At 41.7% G+C, this 17,962-nt stretch overlaps 1 protein-coding gene across 2 annotated transcripts in view; it reads right to left on the bottom strand.

Moving 5' to 3' along the window:
* The window catches only part of LOC126106604 (cytochrome P450 4c21-like), a 130,042-nt gene that overhangs the window by 14,413 nt on the left and 97,667 nt on the right, over positions 1-17,962 (bottom strand). Inside the window, exon 6 of one of the 2 annotated variants that reach the window (XM_049912946.1) lies at positions 5,392-5,592. The exons of the other annotated variant lie outside the window; for it this stretch is intronic. Coding sequence (XP_049768903.1) covers positions 5,392-5,592 — 201 coding nt within the window. The remainder of the gene's footprint in view (positions 1-5,391; positions 5,593-17,962) is intronic. 2 annotated transcript variants of the gene reach the window in all.

The following is a 17,962-nucleotide window of genomic DNA, read 5'->3' as shown; positions in this document are numbered from 1 at the left end:
GTGTGCAAAACTTGACTACAAGAAGAGATGGGTTGGTAGGACACATTCAGTAGCATCAAGGGATCACCAGTTTAGTACTGGAGGGAAGTGTGGAGGGTAAAAACCGTAGAGGGAGACCAAGAGGTGAACAGACTGAGCTGAGTCAGAAGGATGTAGATTGCAGTAGTTACACGGGAATGGAGAGGCCTGCACAGGATAGGGTAGCATGGCGAGCTCCAGTAAATCAGACTCTGGAATGAAGCTCACAGCAACAACGCATGAGTGTCAGAAGGCGGGAGATACTACAGCTCAGGCAACGCCATGTACTACCACTTCCAGATGGTGTGCTATACTGTTCGGTAGCATTCTTTAATGAACTGAAACCTGGTTGGTAGGTACTCAGAGAGCGCACAAGATAAGGCTACGATCGTGGATGGGGCCGCAAACAGCTACTGAGAGTTGCACAAGAAAACGCACAACTTCATTATTCTTTGAAAGCAATTATTTACACATTGCCTTAAAAGATCACAATTAGACAATATATCTGAAGGCCTAGTTAAAGAAAACTTGAGACGCTTTCTGGGCTGAAGGCCCAAAACCACAATGAAACAAGAACAGCTGAAGGCCTGGCTTAGAAATCAAAAGCAATTAAAAATAGAAGGTAAAATTAAAAGAAAACATGCAATTGAAAACAGTTAGCGACTGAAGGCCTACACTACACTACTGAAGGACATCTATAATTAAAACACACTAATAAAGAATTTTTTCGAACCAAGAAGTTTCTTTTCAAACTTACAACAGAACGGCCAAAGGCCTAACTAAAGAAATATTAATTTATTGCCTGGCTAAAGGTCAAAAAGAACACATAAACAACTAACGGCTTAGGACCAGGATTACAAACAATTTCAGATAGAACAAATTTGAAGGAAAAAATATTTTTAAAATAAAATCAATCTTCAAAATTTTAATTTAACACGGCTGAAGGCCTTTATGTCAAATTTAAAAATAACTGAATTAACAGATGGCCAAAGGCCTCTCACAAAACTTCAAACTGAAAAGAAAATCACAATCTAAAACAAACAGAACAAGTGGTGCTCAGAAGTGTTTCAAGGGTCGGCCTGAGAAGGTAGCTCAAACATAAGGTGAGGTGAGACTGGCAGCCAAGAGCTGAAGTTAAATAATCGGATGGCAAACCAAATTAGGGATGGCCCAAGGACCTCCCAACAATTTAACCAGTTCTCTTCCGTCCGACCAACGGCACAGCGATGGAAAATATCGGCCGAGGACGAAGATACGAACAGCACTACATCTTTAGAAATTGACGTCTAAAAACAGCCACGGGAACAATAAGCACTCTAAGCATAATATGAAGCAAACAACTTAAAAGGCTGTCGAACTACACGCCGTGCCAGACAGCACCAACACGACGAGGAAGGCACACTGCCGAAAAACTAAGCTAACGACTGGTGCTGGTAACTGGGGCGTTAACGGCCACAGGACAGAAAATACCGCTGGTGCACCCCACTGGCAAGTAACAGCTAATTTCATAGTTAATCACAAAATAGGAAGATGGCTCCAAGATTTCTCCAGCTCCAGCACATCACACGTTGCTGCTAGCCCAGATGGCCCAGGGAGCAACAACCCACAAATGAACGAAGAGATGTCACAATAGTTGAGGTTTCATAACAGGTTAACTGATCACTCAACTTCAGCGTCCAGGTCGCTCTCGGAGCTAGCACCTCACGATCCGACAGCGCGTGCACGCTGCCAGCGGCCCCGGCCTGGCCTCGAGCTGTGGACACTTCCTGGCTGCTCCGTCCCAACCGACTGACCACCACACACACTACTTGGAAATACTAGTGGTCACACCAAAGATAGTACGGCAGTATTAGTGTCGATACGCAATGCTGCTGCCACTCATGGAGGCAAGCTAGCAACTTCGTTACACCAGTAAGTAAAGAAGTAACAAGACGGCACTCGATGTGACAAAATGCCAAAGAACAAACGGCATGAACTCGAGTCACACACCGCTCATGAACAAAATACGATTGTAGAGAATAACAGGCGCTCTTTCTCATTATCTAAAAAATTACTAGCAAACAGAACACAGTATGTTATTCTCAACAGAGAGAAACCTAGAGACGTGAAAGAAACTTCTGGCTCGCCACAAGAGCGCATTATAAAACCGGTACTGTTTGCAGCACATATAAACGATTTTGTAGATAGTGTTGGAACCTCATGACGTTGTGGATGCTGCTGCTTTATATAGAGACGTCACTATACTAGAAAACTCTAGCGAACAGCAAGAAGATGTGCAAAGGGTTGACATTTGGTGCAAGGATTGACAGCAGACAGTCAACCCTAGGCATATATATAAAAACAGAAAAAAATACAATATTTCATTAAATAGTTGGGAGGATGCATATGGAGCAATTTAGAGTGCAACGAATAGATAAGACTTGTTAGGGGAGAGTCAGATGCCAAACTCAGATTCACTGAAAGAACCCTAGGAACTGTAACCTACACATGAACATAATAGGTTAGGCTGATACTCAGCTGGGCTAATATGCCCAGGAAGGTCCTCCAACAACAAAAAGTTCACTGAACTCTCTAAAACATGGTCCACATGTAGGACCACAGGGACATTCTTTCATAGCCCGCCTTCTGAGAGCAGTCTTGGGAAACAGTAGCTTAAGTGCGTGATAGGTGGATGTCGCTACATAGCACTACCGTCACTACTATCACCATCAACATCACCACCAGCATCAATGACACCACCATCACCACTATCACCACCACCAACAACAGCACCACAACACACAGAAATACAAGTGCATGCTCTAAAGGCAATCTTTATGACTGTAACCTTGGTACGCAGTAGATTGTGGGTGACTGCTCATGTAGGTGCTGTTATCCAATACAACCACCAGCACCACCCTCACCATTACCACTAACAACAAGAACAACCTAAACTGTAATGGAAAAGATGCAGTCTTCACATGGAACCTTGGTGATTTCCTATTATACACACTATTACAGCAATCTCGGCACACGGAAGTTCGTGATAGAATCCTCACTTAGAAGTTGTTATCCATTACAACTAACATGCCCTACAACAACAACCCAAATTGTAGTTCAAAATTTGTGGTCATCATACGGATTGTTGTCAGTAGCCTTGAAGTTTGCCTGGTGCCTGCTCTTGTTGGACACAGTAGATATTAACAGACATTTTAGTTTGCTGGTGCTTTACTGTCCAGCATCAACACCACAACAAAAATCGAAACAGGTCCTGCTATACAAGTAATATTTGTATTAGTCTACAGTCACACTTTTAATTTCGGCTACTGGCTACTGGTTTCCTTACACAGTACCTCCCCTGGGCATTCTCTGGGGTACAGTCATCAGCATCACTTTCCAAGTGTATATGCTGAGGTGAACGAAAGTCACAGGATATCTCCCAACATCGTGCTGGTCCTCCTTTCACCCATTGTAGTGCAGCTACTCGACTTGTCACATGAACTCAAAAGGCTGTTGGAAGTCCCCTGCAAAAATAATGAGGCATGCTGCCTCTATAGCCATTCATAATTGCGAAGACGTAGTCAGTGCAGGATTTTCAGCATGAACTTTCAATTATGTTCCAGTAATGTTCGACAGGATTCCTTTTGGGTGATCTGGGTAACAAAATCATTCAGTTGAAGTGTTCAGGATGTTCGTCAAACCAATTATCAAAAATTGTGATCTGGTGAAACGGCGCATTGTCATGCATAAAAATTCCATCATTGTTTGGGGACAAGTAGCCATTCATAGCCATTTCCAGTCAATTATCGATTCCGTTGGAGCAGTGGAGCCAGTTCATTAGATGTTAACACAGCCAACACCATTCAGGAGCCACCACCATCTTGCACAGTGTCATGTTGACAACCTGGGTCCATTACTTCGTGGGATCTATGCCACACTCTTACCAACTGAAATCGGGAATCATCTAACAAGGCCACTGTTTTGCTGTAGTCTTGGGTCCAACTTATAATAATACTAGCCCAGGAGAGGCATTCCAGGCAATGACATGCTGCCAGTAAAGGCACGTGCGTCGGTCGTCTGCTGCCACAGCCCGTTAACGCCAAGTTTCGCCCGACTTTCTTAGAGGATGCATTCATCGTACGTCCCATATTGATTTTTGCGGTTATTTCACACATCATTGCTCGTCTGTTAGCACTGACTATGCAAACGTCGCCGCTTTCGGTTGTTGAGTGAAGGCTGTTGGGCACTGTTTTGTCTGTGGTGAGAGCTAATGCCTGAAATTTGGTATTCTCAGCACACTCCTGACACTGTGGATCTCATGATATAGAATTCCCTAACGACTTCCGAAATGGAATGTCCATTGCGTCTAACTCCCGTCAAAGTCTGTTAATTTCCGTCGGGTGTACGTGATACTACTATTGTTTGTATGTGTACATGTAGATAAATTATCAGTTTTGTCACCCCATTGTATCGCAGTATTTGATGCATCTGACTGGGCTGACTGCATGCCAGGGAGTGGCCTGAGGATGATACATTTTATGGAAACTTGTAGCCAGTCGGCAAAATTAAAAATTGCTGTTCTAGACTGAAACATACGAGGGTTATTCCAAAAGTAAGGTCCGATTGATTGCCAAATTGAAACCACAGTGAACATCGGAAATGTTTTACTTGTAACAATTAGCTACACCTTTCAGCTACTTCTCTACGTAGTCGCCGTTCTGACTTAGACTTTTGTCATAGCGTTGTACCAACTTTTCAATAGCCTCATCATAGAAGGCAGCCGCCAGTGCTTTCCGCCAATTCTCCACGCTGGCCTACACCTCGTTGTCTGTGTCAAAATGTTGTCTTCAAAGACAGCGGTTCATGTGACCAGAGATGAAACTCAGGGGGAGACAATTGCGGACTGTATTGTGGGTAATCTAACATTTCCATTTGAAAACGATGCAGGAGCATCTTCATTGCCCCTGCAGAATGCGGCTGAGAATTGTCGTGAAGACGAAACAGCACGACAGTTATGTAATGTTGGCTGCATAGCTTCAGGCGAAATTTCTCACCAGGCCCTCGTACTTGGCGGCAGACACTATTTTCTAGACATCTTTACGCACTCACTGCGAGCTCAGAAATGAGAAGAGCGACGTGATGCTAACTGGGGTTATACTAGAGACACTACCCAACACATCTGTGCAAAGCTTTATCGGATTTTCATAGTCGTTTCCATTTCGCGACCGATCGGACCTTACTTTTGGAATAACCCTCGTATATTATTTCTAAAGTGTACTGGCCGGTTTTCCAACCGCTAGTACGTATAGAATATGGGGTTCTACTACGTTGGTCGACATATGGAAAAGTGGCATATGTTGCGACCACACGGGCAGCCAGTGGACAGTGGCTCACCTTGATGATGCTTTCCAGCACCCTGAGTCTGCCTAGGTCTGCAAGGCTGGGGGCCCGCAGGTAGTCGTCACCCTCGCCGAAGACGTCCTTCAGCTCCTGGTGGGCTGCATCCTGCCACTCAGGGTGGAGGGCCAGCAGTGGCAGAACATAGCTGACAGTCACAGCCGTCGTCTCCGTGCCGGCCATCAGCAGATTCTTGAACTGTGAGGCATTTGAATTAGATTAGCTTGTTGGAGTGTTCATTCTGTAGGCCAACAGGAAGAAATGTTCATGAGGGTGGGAAATCCTGAACACATTATTAGCCGAAAGCTACCGCACACAGGAACAGAGGAATATTGTCAGATGATCGAACAGTCCACGGGTACACTGCCAGTTCATAATGTTCTACTGGTACAGCGTATCGGCGCTCAGACACATCGCCGTCGTCAGGTGCGGTGGCTACTTGAGCTCCTCGAGAGCCAACCAGCATCCCCTGCCGCCGCCGCAGCTCCGTCTGCAGTCGCGGAGGCGCTAGCGTCGGCGTCAGTGGCAGCGTAGATGTAAGTTCTCTGTCCGCCCCGGTCGCCAGATCGTTTTGTTTGGCGAGTCTTCTTAATTAAACTCATTGCTTCCTAAGATTATACCCCCAATCTTGGTTGATGAGGTCGCCCCTGGTGTGAATTTCTATGGCCTCAGTCCCAGTACTTGGAAGTCTGTGCCAACATCCTGCTATGTTGATACTCCTCGCATGAATCTCGAACGAACAGTGCTCTGCGGCCGCTGACTAGTTGGGATACATTAGGCGAATGTGCCTGTGGTGTTCTCGGCAAGTATCTCCGACATTGTACACCCGTGTACTGTTAGACCAAAAAATATCCTGGGACAAACTGAACAGTCGCAATAAATCAGATGTTCAAAATTTATTTGCAAGCTATGAGTCTGGAACTGCTAATGTACAAGTGTTGTTCATTAAATAACCTTCGAAATTTTTTTTACAGCTTTTAACATATCGGGTTCATCTGTAAGCTCATAGCATTTCTCCGTAGGTTTAATAAACACAACAGATACACATAACCGAGACTTTAATCATCAATAATATATTCTCCTTCTGCCATCCCTCCACTGAACTCAAACAGAAGAATATGTCCCAAGTGTTCCGATTTTTCCACTTGGCACTCCATTTTTTACCATACACAGCCCCATTCACTACCTCCAAATGACAAAATGACAATATGTAAACCCCGACAGCAACAGTCAGTACAAATAAAAAATTACATTCGATAAATAAACCCACAGCAACCGGAATAACAACGTATAATATAGAAGAAGATACTTTACACGGTTCAAATTTGATGTTCCGTTTCTGCACGTGTGCGACGTGGTGAATCAGGCAGATCCCATCATTCGCGCAGACTGGCGCATCATAACTCGACAATACGCTGTACGGCTGTCAGTGAGAATTACCTAAGTATGTGCGCAGAGAATGAGACTCTTGGATATTCAAAGTTCTCCTCCATAAATGCTCACAAGAAACCACAAGATAAAAAATGCCTCTTCATCTGAATTATTGGAGCAGTCTGAGGGCAATGGAAGAGGCCTTCCTGTCATGGATCATTACAGATTATGCAACTTCGGTGCATCTCGTCTAGCCAGAAACGAATATGCAGTCACTATAGTGGCATCTAGTGCATACACGAAAGAAGACAAAATCAACCCAGCTCCTTCTGCTGACAAAAATCATGACACTCTTCTTGGAGAGTGTTGATGTCATTCACGTGGATGTGCTGGCAAAGCATCAACTATCAAACCTAAAAAACACAAAGTTCGATAACTGTCTTTCAGGTGAAAATATTAATTGAAGAGAATAAATATTTTCCTCAAAGTTTTAAAGTGTATATTATGTGAAAAATCCCCCCCCCCCCAGTCCTCCTTGTGTTACTATGCTTAATTCAGAAGTCTGTGAGGAGACACTAAAAAACTCAAGATCGGTTTTTAGGTCTGACAGGAATCCAAAGTAAACTTATTCCAATACTATAGTGCATACCCATATCCGAGTGTAATAAACTGTGAACATATGCCCAAATACTTTTTGTCTTGTACACCATCTAGCTCAGAGTTATTGCCGTGGGACTTCCCTCTCTCTCAGCCACTTAGGAATTCTCTACAAGTGATACACTTTGAAGATGGTAGGAGCGTAATTCACGCAGTGGAATCATGAGTTTGAGCACAAGGCAATGCCCTCTCTTAACAAATATTCCCTATCAAATACTCCTCTATTAAGTGTACTCCAATATCGACACTAGCACTGGTCCTCAGTAAGTTGATGCATCTCAGCTTCATTGTTAGATCTGATTGGGGCATTAGGCAGACTGTGTAAGAGGTTTGCCAGACGAATTTCTACACCCACTCCCGGACCACCCGCACTGTTTCTAGCAGCCCTGACGTTGCTTGGTCGGTAATCATTCCGGCGCTGGTCATGACTACCGTTCCCTGGTATGCCATAGTTACGCGTAAATCGCTGCTCATTTCCATATCTCTCTACCTCTCCGGGGTGTCTCCGACTCCCTCTTGGCGACCGGTGTCCATTAGCATCGTTCGCTCTACCCGAGTTCCGCGAATTGTAGCGACGCACCCAACTATCGCTCACTCTGTGACTCCCGGGTGACCCGTTGCGCCGTGAGTGCATTCTGCCTCTACGGCTGCGGCTCCGCTCTCGCGGCCACTGCTCGTAGGCGCTCCAGCCATAATAATAGGCGTTGCCGTTCGCATCACACACAAGCTCTAGGAGAAGGCTATGGCAACCCTCTATGTCTTCCTTACACCGTCCTTCAACGATAACACGCTGCAATTGCATGCAATTGTGTGCAATTGACCTCATACATGCCGTTGGCTCACCTTCGAGGCAACTGCACATTTTTTCAATTTTGTGCGCACTTGGCCACGTCGGAGGAAGAAGGAATTCGAGTTGTTGCAACCAGGCCTGCGGGTGAATTTCCGTGGCCGAATTACAGAACACTTCAGACTTCCTCACCATCAAAAAGTGTTTGCAATCAAATTCATGATTTCCACTCCTTGGCGAACGTTCCTACGTTCCTGAAGGGACCCGTGTCGTTCCCACCTTGTATGGGAACCATGATCGTAACGATAATGAAACTCGCCGTCGTTACCGGAATCACTGTCGGAGTAATTACCCTTGTGCTCATAATGTTTTAGCTTCATGGACCGTTACACGTTTAATGTGTAATTCTATATGGGCCATGTGCCCACACAGCACTTGGGTAACCCCGTCTTTTTGCGTATTTATCTCACACTGTCCGTGTTGAAATTTCATTAGCGACCGGATTTCATCTGTGTCTGCTAATGACGATGTAATCGTCTCCTAATTACAGTCAGAGTTGCCTGCTATTGTGACCGAGATTTTGGATGTCTCTTCCAGCATATTTTGGGGGGCCATGTCCTGCTGTAATTGCATTCCCTCTTGACCTCGCTCGCAGACCGTTAGCCACTGAACATGGGTTTCTACCTGGGACCTGATGTAGTCATGGCATTTAAAAGCAGCACTTCCTGTTCCGGACACAAGAGCTGCGTGGTCACTCTGGTATTGTTCCTCTAACGTGTGGAGATTCCCAGCGACCCTTTTTTTGTGCTCCACAACACGCTTGGTAATGACCAGCTACCCCTCCTCTAAAGCGCTAATGCATTGGTCCATCTCCAGTCTGTCTCCGACACCCTGTACTATATCGTTACTTAATTTTGTAATAACTTCCTCGATATGCCTCTTATTCCCTTCTGCTTGACTTTTATTACCCTCTACTAACTGTTGTAGGATAGCCTGTAACGAATTTACAATTACCAATTGGTTCGAATTTACTAAAATGGGCTCAGAACGGACAACGCTCGGACCTGCGTGTCCTTGTTTTCCTCCTGGGCGGCCTCCACGTTTTAAATTCGTCCCTGTTCAGCATTATTGTCTGCCCAGTTCTCCCGACTGCGGCTCCCTGAATGAGTACATATCTCCATCGTAGACTTAGTTACTCTGTGTTCAAAACAAAACAAAATTTAGAAATCGTTTACCTAATTTTGATATAGAAAAACTTGTTAAGGAATTAAAAATTAATTACTTTAGAGGTGTTTTTATGATTTATGAATTACCTAAACAATCAAACAATAATGAATGTGGAATTGTAAATTTAGATACATCTAATCATCCTTTTACTCACTGAATTTATTACAAAAATTAAGATACAATATTTGTTTTTGATTTATTTTGCAGGATATATACCAAAACAACTAGTTAAGTATTTGGTACAAATGATCTGTACTACAGTGTCGAGAGAATACAAAAATTCAATGAATCAATTTGTGGACATCTGTGTTTGTTTCTTTTAAAACCATTATTAGATAATTATAAATTTAATTATATTTTGAATCAAATAAATGGATATGTTTGGAGATAAGGTGAAGTGTAAATGACAGAGAATTAATAGTCAGACCAATTTAGAAAACATAAAAATTGAATTAGCAGTAAAAATTGATCCAAAAATTGAGAGTTTAATTAAACAATTCCATAAAGAATTACATGCCATTTTGAAAGCAATTGAAGTATATATTTATTCTAAAGGTACATGAATAGCAGATTTGAAGGACCCAGGAAATGGTTATGACGTAGCTAGAGAGTATTCTAACGCAACTCGGTAAATATGACAACCTAAACAATCATCAACCTAAACAACTTACTGAAAAATTAATTAACATAAAATGTTCTACCCCTCCATGAACCATAGACCTTGGCATTGGTGGGGAGGATTGCGTGCCTCAGCGACGCAGATATTGTTCCTGAAGAGGGCAGCAGGCTTTTCAGTAGTTGTAGGGGAAACAGTCTGGATGATTGACTGATGTGGCCTTGTAACATTAACCAAAACAGCCTTGCTGTGCTGGTACTGCAAACGGCTGAAAGCAAGGTGAAACTACGGCCATAATTTTTCCCGGGGGCATGCAGCTTTACTGTATGGATAAATGATGATGGCGTCCTCTTGGGTAAAATATTCCGGAGGTAAAATAGTACCCCATTCGGATCTCTGGGCAGGGACTACTCAGGAGGCCGTCGTTATCAGGAGAAAGAAAACTGGCGTTCTACGGATCGGAGCGTGGAATGTCAGATCCCTTAATCGGGCAGACAGATTAGAAAATTTAAAAAGGGAAATGGATAGGTTAAAGTTAGATATAGTGGGAATCAGCGAAGTTCGGTGGCAGGAGGAACAAGACTTTTGGTCAGGTGAATACAGGGTTATAAATACAACATCAAATAGGGGTAATGCAAGAGTAGGTTTAATAATGAATAAAAAAAATAGGGGTTCGGGTAAGCTACTACAAACAACATAGTGAACACATTATTGTGGCCAAGATAGACACGAAGCCCATGGCTGTGGCAGTAGTACTAGTCTATATGCCAATTAGCTCTGCAGATGACGAAGAAATTGAAGAAATGTATGATGAGATAAAAGAAATTATTCAGATACTGAAGGGAGACGAAAATTTAATAGTCATGGGTGACTGGAATTCGATAGTAGGAAAAGGAAGAGAAGTAAACGTAGTAGGTGAATATGGATTGGGGCTACGAAATGAAAGAGGAAGCCGCCTGGTAGAATTTCGCACAGAGCACAACTTAATCATAGCTAACACTTGGTTCAAGAACCACAAAAGGAGGTTCTATACATGGAAGAAGCCTGGAGACACTGACAGGTTTCAGATAGATTATATGATGGTAAGACAGAGATTTAGGAACCAGGTTTTAAATTGTAAGTCATTTCCAGGGGCAGATGCGGACTCTGACCACAATCTATTGGTTATGAACTGTAGATTAAAACTGAAGAAACTGCAAAAAGGCGGGAATTTGTGGAGATGAGACCTGGCTAAACTGAAAGAACCAGAGGTTGTAGAGAGTTTCAGGAAGAGCATTAAGGAACAATTGACAAGAATAGGGGAAAGAAATACAGTAGAAGAAGAATGGATGGCTTTGAGGGATGAAGTGGTGAAGGCAGCAGAGGATCAAGTAGGTAAAAAGACGAGGGCTAGTAGAAATCCTTAGGTGACAGAAGAAATACTGAATTTAATTGGTGGCAGGAGAAAATATAAAAATGCAGTAAATGAAGGAGGTAAGAAGGAACACAAACATCTCAAAAATGAGATCGACAATAAGTGGAAAATGGCTAAGCAGGGATGGGTAGAGAACAAATGTAAGGATGTAGAGGCTTGCCTCACTAGGGGTAATATAGATACTGCCTACAGGAAAATTAAAGAGACCTTTTGAGGAAAGAGAACCACTTGTACGAATATCAATGACTCAGATGGAAACCCAGTTGGAAACCCAGTACTAAGCAAAGAAGGGAAAGCAGAAAGGTAGAAGGAGTATATAGAGGGGCTATAGAAGGGCGATGTTCTTGAGGACAATGTTATGGAAATACATTATTACCAAAAATCTCAAAATGTACCCTCTTATTTACTTCAAACGTTCACATGGTACTGTGATAAACATTCAGAAACATGTAAACTATATATATATTGCGTTAATACAAGTATGCATCTAACCTAGGGGACCACGTCTATCCCTACATGTAGTTTGTTTTTCGTTGGTACGATGGTGTCTACCAGAAGAAAAATGAAGATGAAGATGAAATGGGAGATATGATACTGCGTGAAGAATTTGATAGAGCACTGAAAGACCTAAGTCGAATCAAGGCCCCGGGAGTAGACAACATTCCATTAGAACTACTGACAGCCGTGGGAGAGCCAGTCCTGACAAAACTTTACCATCTGGTGAGCAAAATGTATGAGACAGCCGAAATACCTTCAGACTTTAAGAAGAATATAATAATTCCAATTCCAAAGAAAGCAGGCGTTGACAGATGTGAAAATTACCGAACTATCAGTTTAATAAGTCACGGCTGCAAAATACTAACGCGAAATCTGCACAGATGAATGGAAAAACTGGTAGAAGCCGACCTCGGGGAAGATCAGCTTGGATTCCGTAGATATATGGGAACACGTGAGGCAATACAGACCCTACGACTTATCTTAGAAGCTAGATTAAGAAAAGGCAAACCTACGTTTCTAGCATTTGTAGAGAAAGCTTTTGACAATGTTGACTGGAATACTCTCTTTCAAATTCTGAAGGTGGCAGGGGTAAAATACAGGGAGCGAAAGGCTATTTACAATTTGTATAGAAACCAGATGGCAGTTATAAGAGTCGAGGGGTATGAAAGGGAAGCAGGGGTTGGGAAGGGAGTGGGAAAGGGTTGTAGCCTATCCCTGATGCTATTCAAATTGTGTATTGAGCAAGCGATAAAGGAAACATAACAAAAGTTCGGAATAGGTATTAAAATCCATGGAGAAGAAATAAAAACATTTAGGTTCGCCGATGACATTGTAATTCCGTCAGAGACAGCAAAGGACTTGGAAGAGCTGTTGAACGGAATGGAGAGTGTCTTGAAGGAAGGATATAAGATGAACATCAACAAAAGCAAAACGAGGATAATGGAATGTAATCGAATTAAGTCGGGCGAGGCTGAGGGAAGTAGATTAGGAAAAGAGACACTTAAAGTAGTAAAGGAGTTTTGCTATTTGGGGAGCAAAGTAACTGATGATGGTCGAAGTAGAGAGGATATAAAATGTAGACTGGCAAGGGCAAGGAAAGCGTTTCTGAAGAAGAGAAATTTGTTAACATCGAGTATAGATTTAAATGTCAGGAAGACGTTTCTGAAAGTATTTGTATGGAGTGTAGCTATGTATGGAAGTGAAACATGGACGATAAATAGTTTGGACAAGAAGTGAAAAGAGGCCTTTAAAATGAGATGCTATAGAAGAATGCTGAAGATTAGATGGGTAGATCACGTAACTAATGAGGAAGTATTGAATAGCATTTGGGGCGAAGGGGAGTTTGTGGCACAACTTGACAAGAAGAAGGGATCGGTTGGTAGGACATGTTCTGAGGCATCAAGGGATCACCAGTTTAATATTGGAGGGCAGCGTGGAGGGTGAAAATCGTAGAGGGAGACCAAGAGATGAATACACTAAACAGATTCAGAAGGATGTAGGCTGCAGTACGTATTGGGATATGTAGAAGCCTGCACAGGATAGAGTAGCATGGAGAGCTGCATCAAACCAGTTTCACGACTGAAAATCACAACAACAAGCAGTAGGTCAAGAAAAATTGAAGTTGGTCATGAATTATCTTAAAATAAATTTTCACAAAGGTTATCTGGTTGTAATAGTTGAAGACCTGAACAAGATAAAGCATTTTGTATTACAAAGTATGAAAGTACAACTTACAAATTAGTGAAACATATGCTTAATGTTTATTTTGGTGTACACAGAGTAGATGAAAAAGTAAACAAGCTTCGATGCATGAGGTGTTAAGCTTATAGTGCGATAATTCTCGCACTTATCAGCTCTTGCCGTCTTCGGAATTGTGTGGATGATGCTTTTCCGAAAGTCAGATGGTATGTCGCCATACTCATATATTCTACACACCAACATGAATAGTCGTTTTGTTGCCACTTCCCGCAATGCTTTTAGAAGCTCTGATGGAATGTTATCTATCCCTTCTGCCTTATTTGACCATAAGTCCTCCAAAGCTCTTTTAAATTCCGATTCTAATACTGGATCCCCTAAATCGACTCCTGTTTCTTCTTCTATCACATCAGACAAATCTTCACCCTCATAGAGGCTTTCAATGTATTCTTTCGACCTATCTGCTCTCTCCTCTGCATTTAACAGTGGAATTCCCGTTGCACTCTTAATGTTATTACCGTTGCTTTTAATGTCACCAAAGGTTGTTTTGACTTTCCTGTATGCTGAGTCTGTCCTTCCGACAATCATATCTTTTTCGATGTCTTCACATTTCTCCTGCAGCCATTTCATCTTAGCTTCCCTGCACATCTTATTTATTTCATTCCTCAGCGACTTGTATTTCTGTATTCCTTATTTTCCCTGAACATGTTTGTACTTCCTCCTTTCATCAATCAACTGAAGTATTTCTTCTGTTACCCATGGTTTCTTCGCAGCTACCTTCTTTGTACCTATATTTTCCTTCTCAACTTCTGTGATGGCCCTTTTTAGAGATGTCCATTCCTCTTCAACCGTACTGCCTACTGCGCTATTCCTTATTGCTGTATCTATAGCGTTAGAGAACTTCAAATGTATCTCGTCATTCCTTAGTACTTTCATATCCCACTTCTTTGCGTATTGATTCTTCCTGACTAATGTCTTGAACTTTAGCCTACTCTTCATCACTACTATATTGTGATCAGAGTCTATATCTGCTTCTGGGTACGCCTTACAGTCCAGTATCTGATTTCGGAATCTCTGTGTGACCATGGTGTAATCTAATTGAAATCTTCCCGCATCTCCCGGCCTTTTCCAAGTATACCTCCTCCTCTTGTGATTCTTGAACAGGGTATTCGCTAATATTTGCTAAAACTTGTTACATAACTCAATTAGTCTTTCACCTCTTTCATTGCTTGTTACAAGCCCATATTCTCCTGTAACCTTTTCTTCTACTCCTTCCCCTACAACTGCATTCCAGTCGCCCATGACTATTAGTTTTTCGTCCCCTTTTACGTACTGGATTACCCTTTCAGTATCCTCATACACTTTCTCTATCTGTTCATCTTCAGCTTGCGACGTCGGCGTGTATACCTGAACTATCGTTGTCGGTGTTGGTCTGCTGTGGATTCTGATTAGAACAACCCGGTCACTGAACTGTTCACAGTAACACACCCTCTACCCTACCTTCCTATTCATAACGAATCCTACACCTGTTATACCATTTTCTGCTGCTGTTGATATTACCCGATACTCATTTGACCAGAAATCCTTGTCTTCCTTCCACTTCACTTCACTGACCCCTACTATATCTAGATTGAGCCTTAGCATTTCCATTTTCAGATTTTCTAGTTTCCCTACCACGTTCAAGCTTCTGACATTCCCACGCTCCGACTCGTAGAACGTTATCCTTTCGATGATTATTCAGTCTTTTTCTCATGGTAACCTACCCCTTGGCAGTCCCCTCCCGGAGATCCGAATGGGGGACTAATCCGGAATATTTTGCCAATGGAGACATCATCATGACACTTCTTCAATTACAGGCCACATGTCCTGTGAATACACGTTACGTGTCTTTAATGCAGTGGTTTCCATTGCCTTCTGCATCCTCATGTCGTTAATCATTGCTCATTCTTCCACCTTTAGGGGCAATTTCCCACCCCTAGGAGAAGAGAGTGTCCTGAACCTCTATCCCCTCCGCCCTCTTTGACAAGGTCGTTGGCAGAATGAGGCTGACTTCTTATACCGGAAGTCTTCGGCCGCCAATGCTGATTACTTATCAAAATTTAGGCAGTGGCGGGGATCGAACCCGGGACCAAAGACGTTTTAATTATGAATCAAAGACGCTACCCCTAGACCACGGGTACATTAAAACTTCCAATTACGGTGTGTGAATGTCATTATTCACAGAAAAATAAAAAGGTTCGTCAACATGATCGTTACACTGGAAAATTTATAAATCAATTATGTAATAACTGCAATTTACAACTGAGACATCCTAGTTTTGTAAAAATTTATTTATCTAATTTATCAGAATAAGATTTACATCTGTTTGTGAAAGAACTTGGTTATGATGAAAAAGACATAGCTTTATACCAAATAATGATGACAGCTTTGGTACGAGTGCAAAAAGGTTGAAAATGAGGTTTATTAATACATTTAAATTTATGAATTTGTCATTTGTCAAACTTTCAAAAACATTGGATAAGGACCAAATGATAAATATTAAAAAGATTTTCTTAGAAGAGTTATTCAATCTAGTGACCATCAAAGGATTATATTCGTATGATTACATGGATTCTTGGAGAAAATTTGAAGAGGCACTCTTACCAGCAAATGAGGTATTTTATAATAAAGTGGAAGACATTGAAATAAGTGATGGTGATTATGAAGATGCAAAAATAGTTTTGGAAAAATTTAATATTAAAATATTGTTGAACACCATGATCTATATCATAAAACTGATGTTTTGTTATTGGCTGATGTATTTGAAAAGTTTTGAAAAACTTGTATTAAAGTTTCCTAAAGTGTTTAGATCCATCCGGTATTACACAGCACCAGGTTTATCTTGGGTTGCAGTGTTGAAAATAACTAAAAACCACCCTGATTTATTAAATGATTATGATGTGATTTCTGAGGGACAATGACTGTTAGCATCAAAAGTTCTCGGTTTACTTGCCATGTCAAATGTGGATAAAATCCCAAGCTTTCGATGACTACTTCCGTCATCTTCATGAGGGGTAAGAAATTTGGCACAGCAAGTAAACTGAGAACTTTTTATGCAAGGATTCCGTCAAGAAGGACTTCATAGTCATTATGACTGCGTCCATGACATACCCTAAGTGGGGCTGAAGGACAGTCACTTCAAGGCAAATATCTAAAGCCAAGAAACAGAGGCAGCCATATAATCTCAAAGATCTTCTGGCTAAAATAAGTCTGTCACAAGACATAGAGTCACGCAGTTGTTCTCAGGATATGTCAAATCAACATTAAAGACATAAGTAAATCTAGTGCCCAAATCTTACAGAAGATTATATCAAAATATAACAATCATGTTGTTGTTGTTCAGGAACCTTGTGCCAAAAATGAAGAGCAAACGAATCAGAGAGGAAAAACTCACTTTGAATTACTAGGAGCTATATACCACTGAGCTTGCGGAATGAAAACAAACACACGATCGTCAATGAAAAATGCGCATTATTGCTCTCTATCTGATCTCAGTGACATTCACAAACTTATAGTAAAAATAGGAGAACTGCCAGAAATTAATGTATACAAACCCCTGGCTGCCTCTTGGCCTCTACAGGTCATCCTGGTATCACAACAACCCACCATATACCTTGCAGTTTATATATAAGTTCCTTGAAAGAATTATATGCAGTCGGTTTAGTCCAGTAATCTTTCAGAACCTTCCTCTTGAGCAAGCTTGATTCCATCATGGACAGAGCTACACTGATCAAGTCTTATCATTAACAACATTTATTGAAGTAGGATGCCAAATGAAGCAGAAAAAGTCAGTTGCTTTCCTCAATGTAAGTGCAGCATATGATACAGTTTGGAGGAATGAACTCCTTTATAAATTATTGCAACTTGTCCCATGCAAACAGACCATGAAAGTAACTGAAACATGTTGATGGCAATGATACTTCTTGCAACTACAGAAAAAGACGCTAGCTATTGAATAATATGTTGCCACAGGGATCTGGCCCTGCTCCTCTCTTATATATATATATATATATATATATATATATATATATATATATATATATATGTGTGTGTGTGTGTGTGTGTGTGTGTGTGTGTATGATATCACTTCAAGTTGGGCTAGCAGATGACTGGGCAATAGATATACAAATACAAATCACACAAAACTTTTAAAAGAACTGAAGAAATCCTAACTTATGATTTATGTATCTGAAGCCACTATTTCCGCAAATGGAGGTTCCAACCAAACTGAAATAAAACAAAAGTTTCATATTCTGTCCAAAAG

Source organism: Schistocerca cancellata, chromosome 10 (genome assembly GCF_023864275.1).
Source record: "Schistocerca cancellata isolate TAMUIC-IGC-003103 chromosome 10, iqSchCanc2.1, whole genome shotgun sequence".
In the NCBI taxonomy this organism is placed as follows: Eukaryota; Metazoa; Arthropoda; class Insecta; order Orthoptera; family Acrididae; genus Schistocerca; species Schistocerca cancellata.
This window is presented reverse-complemented; position numbering and strand designations above follow the sequence as displayed.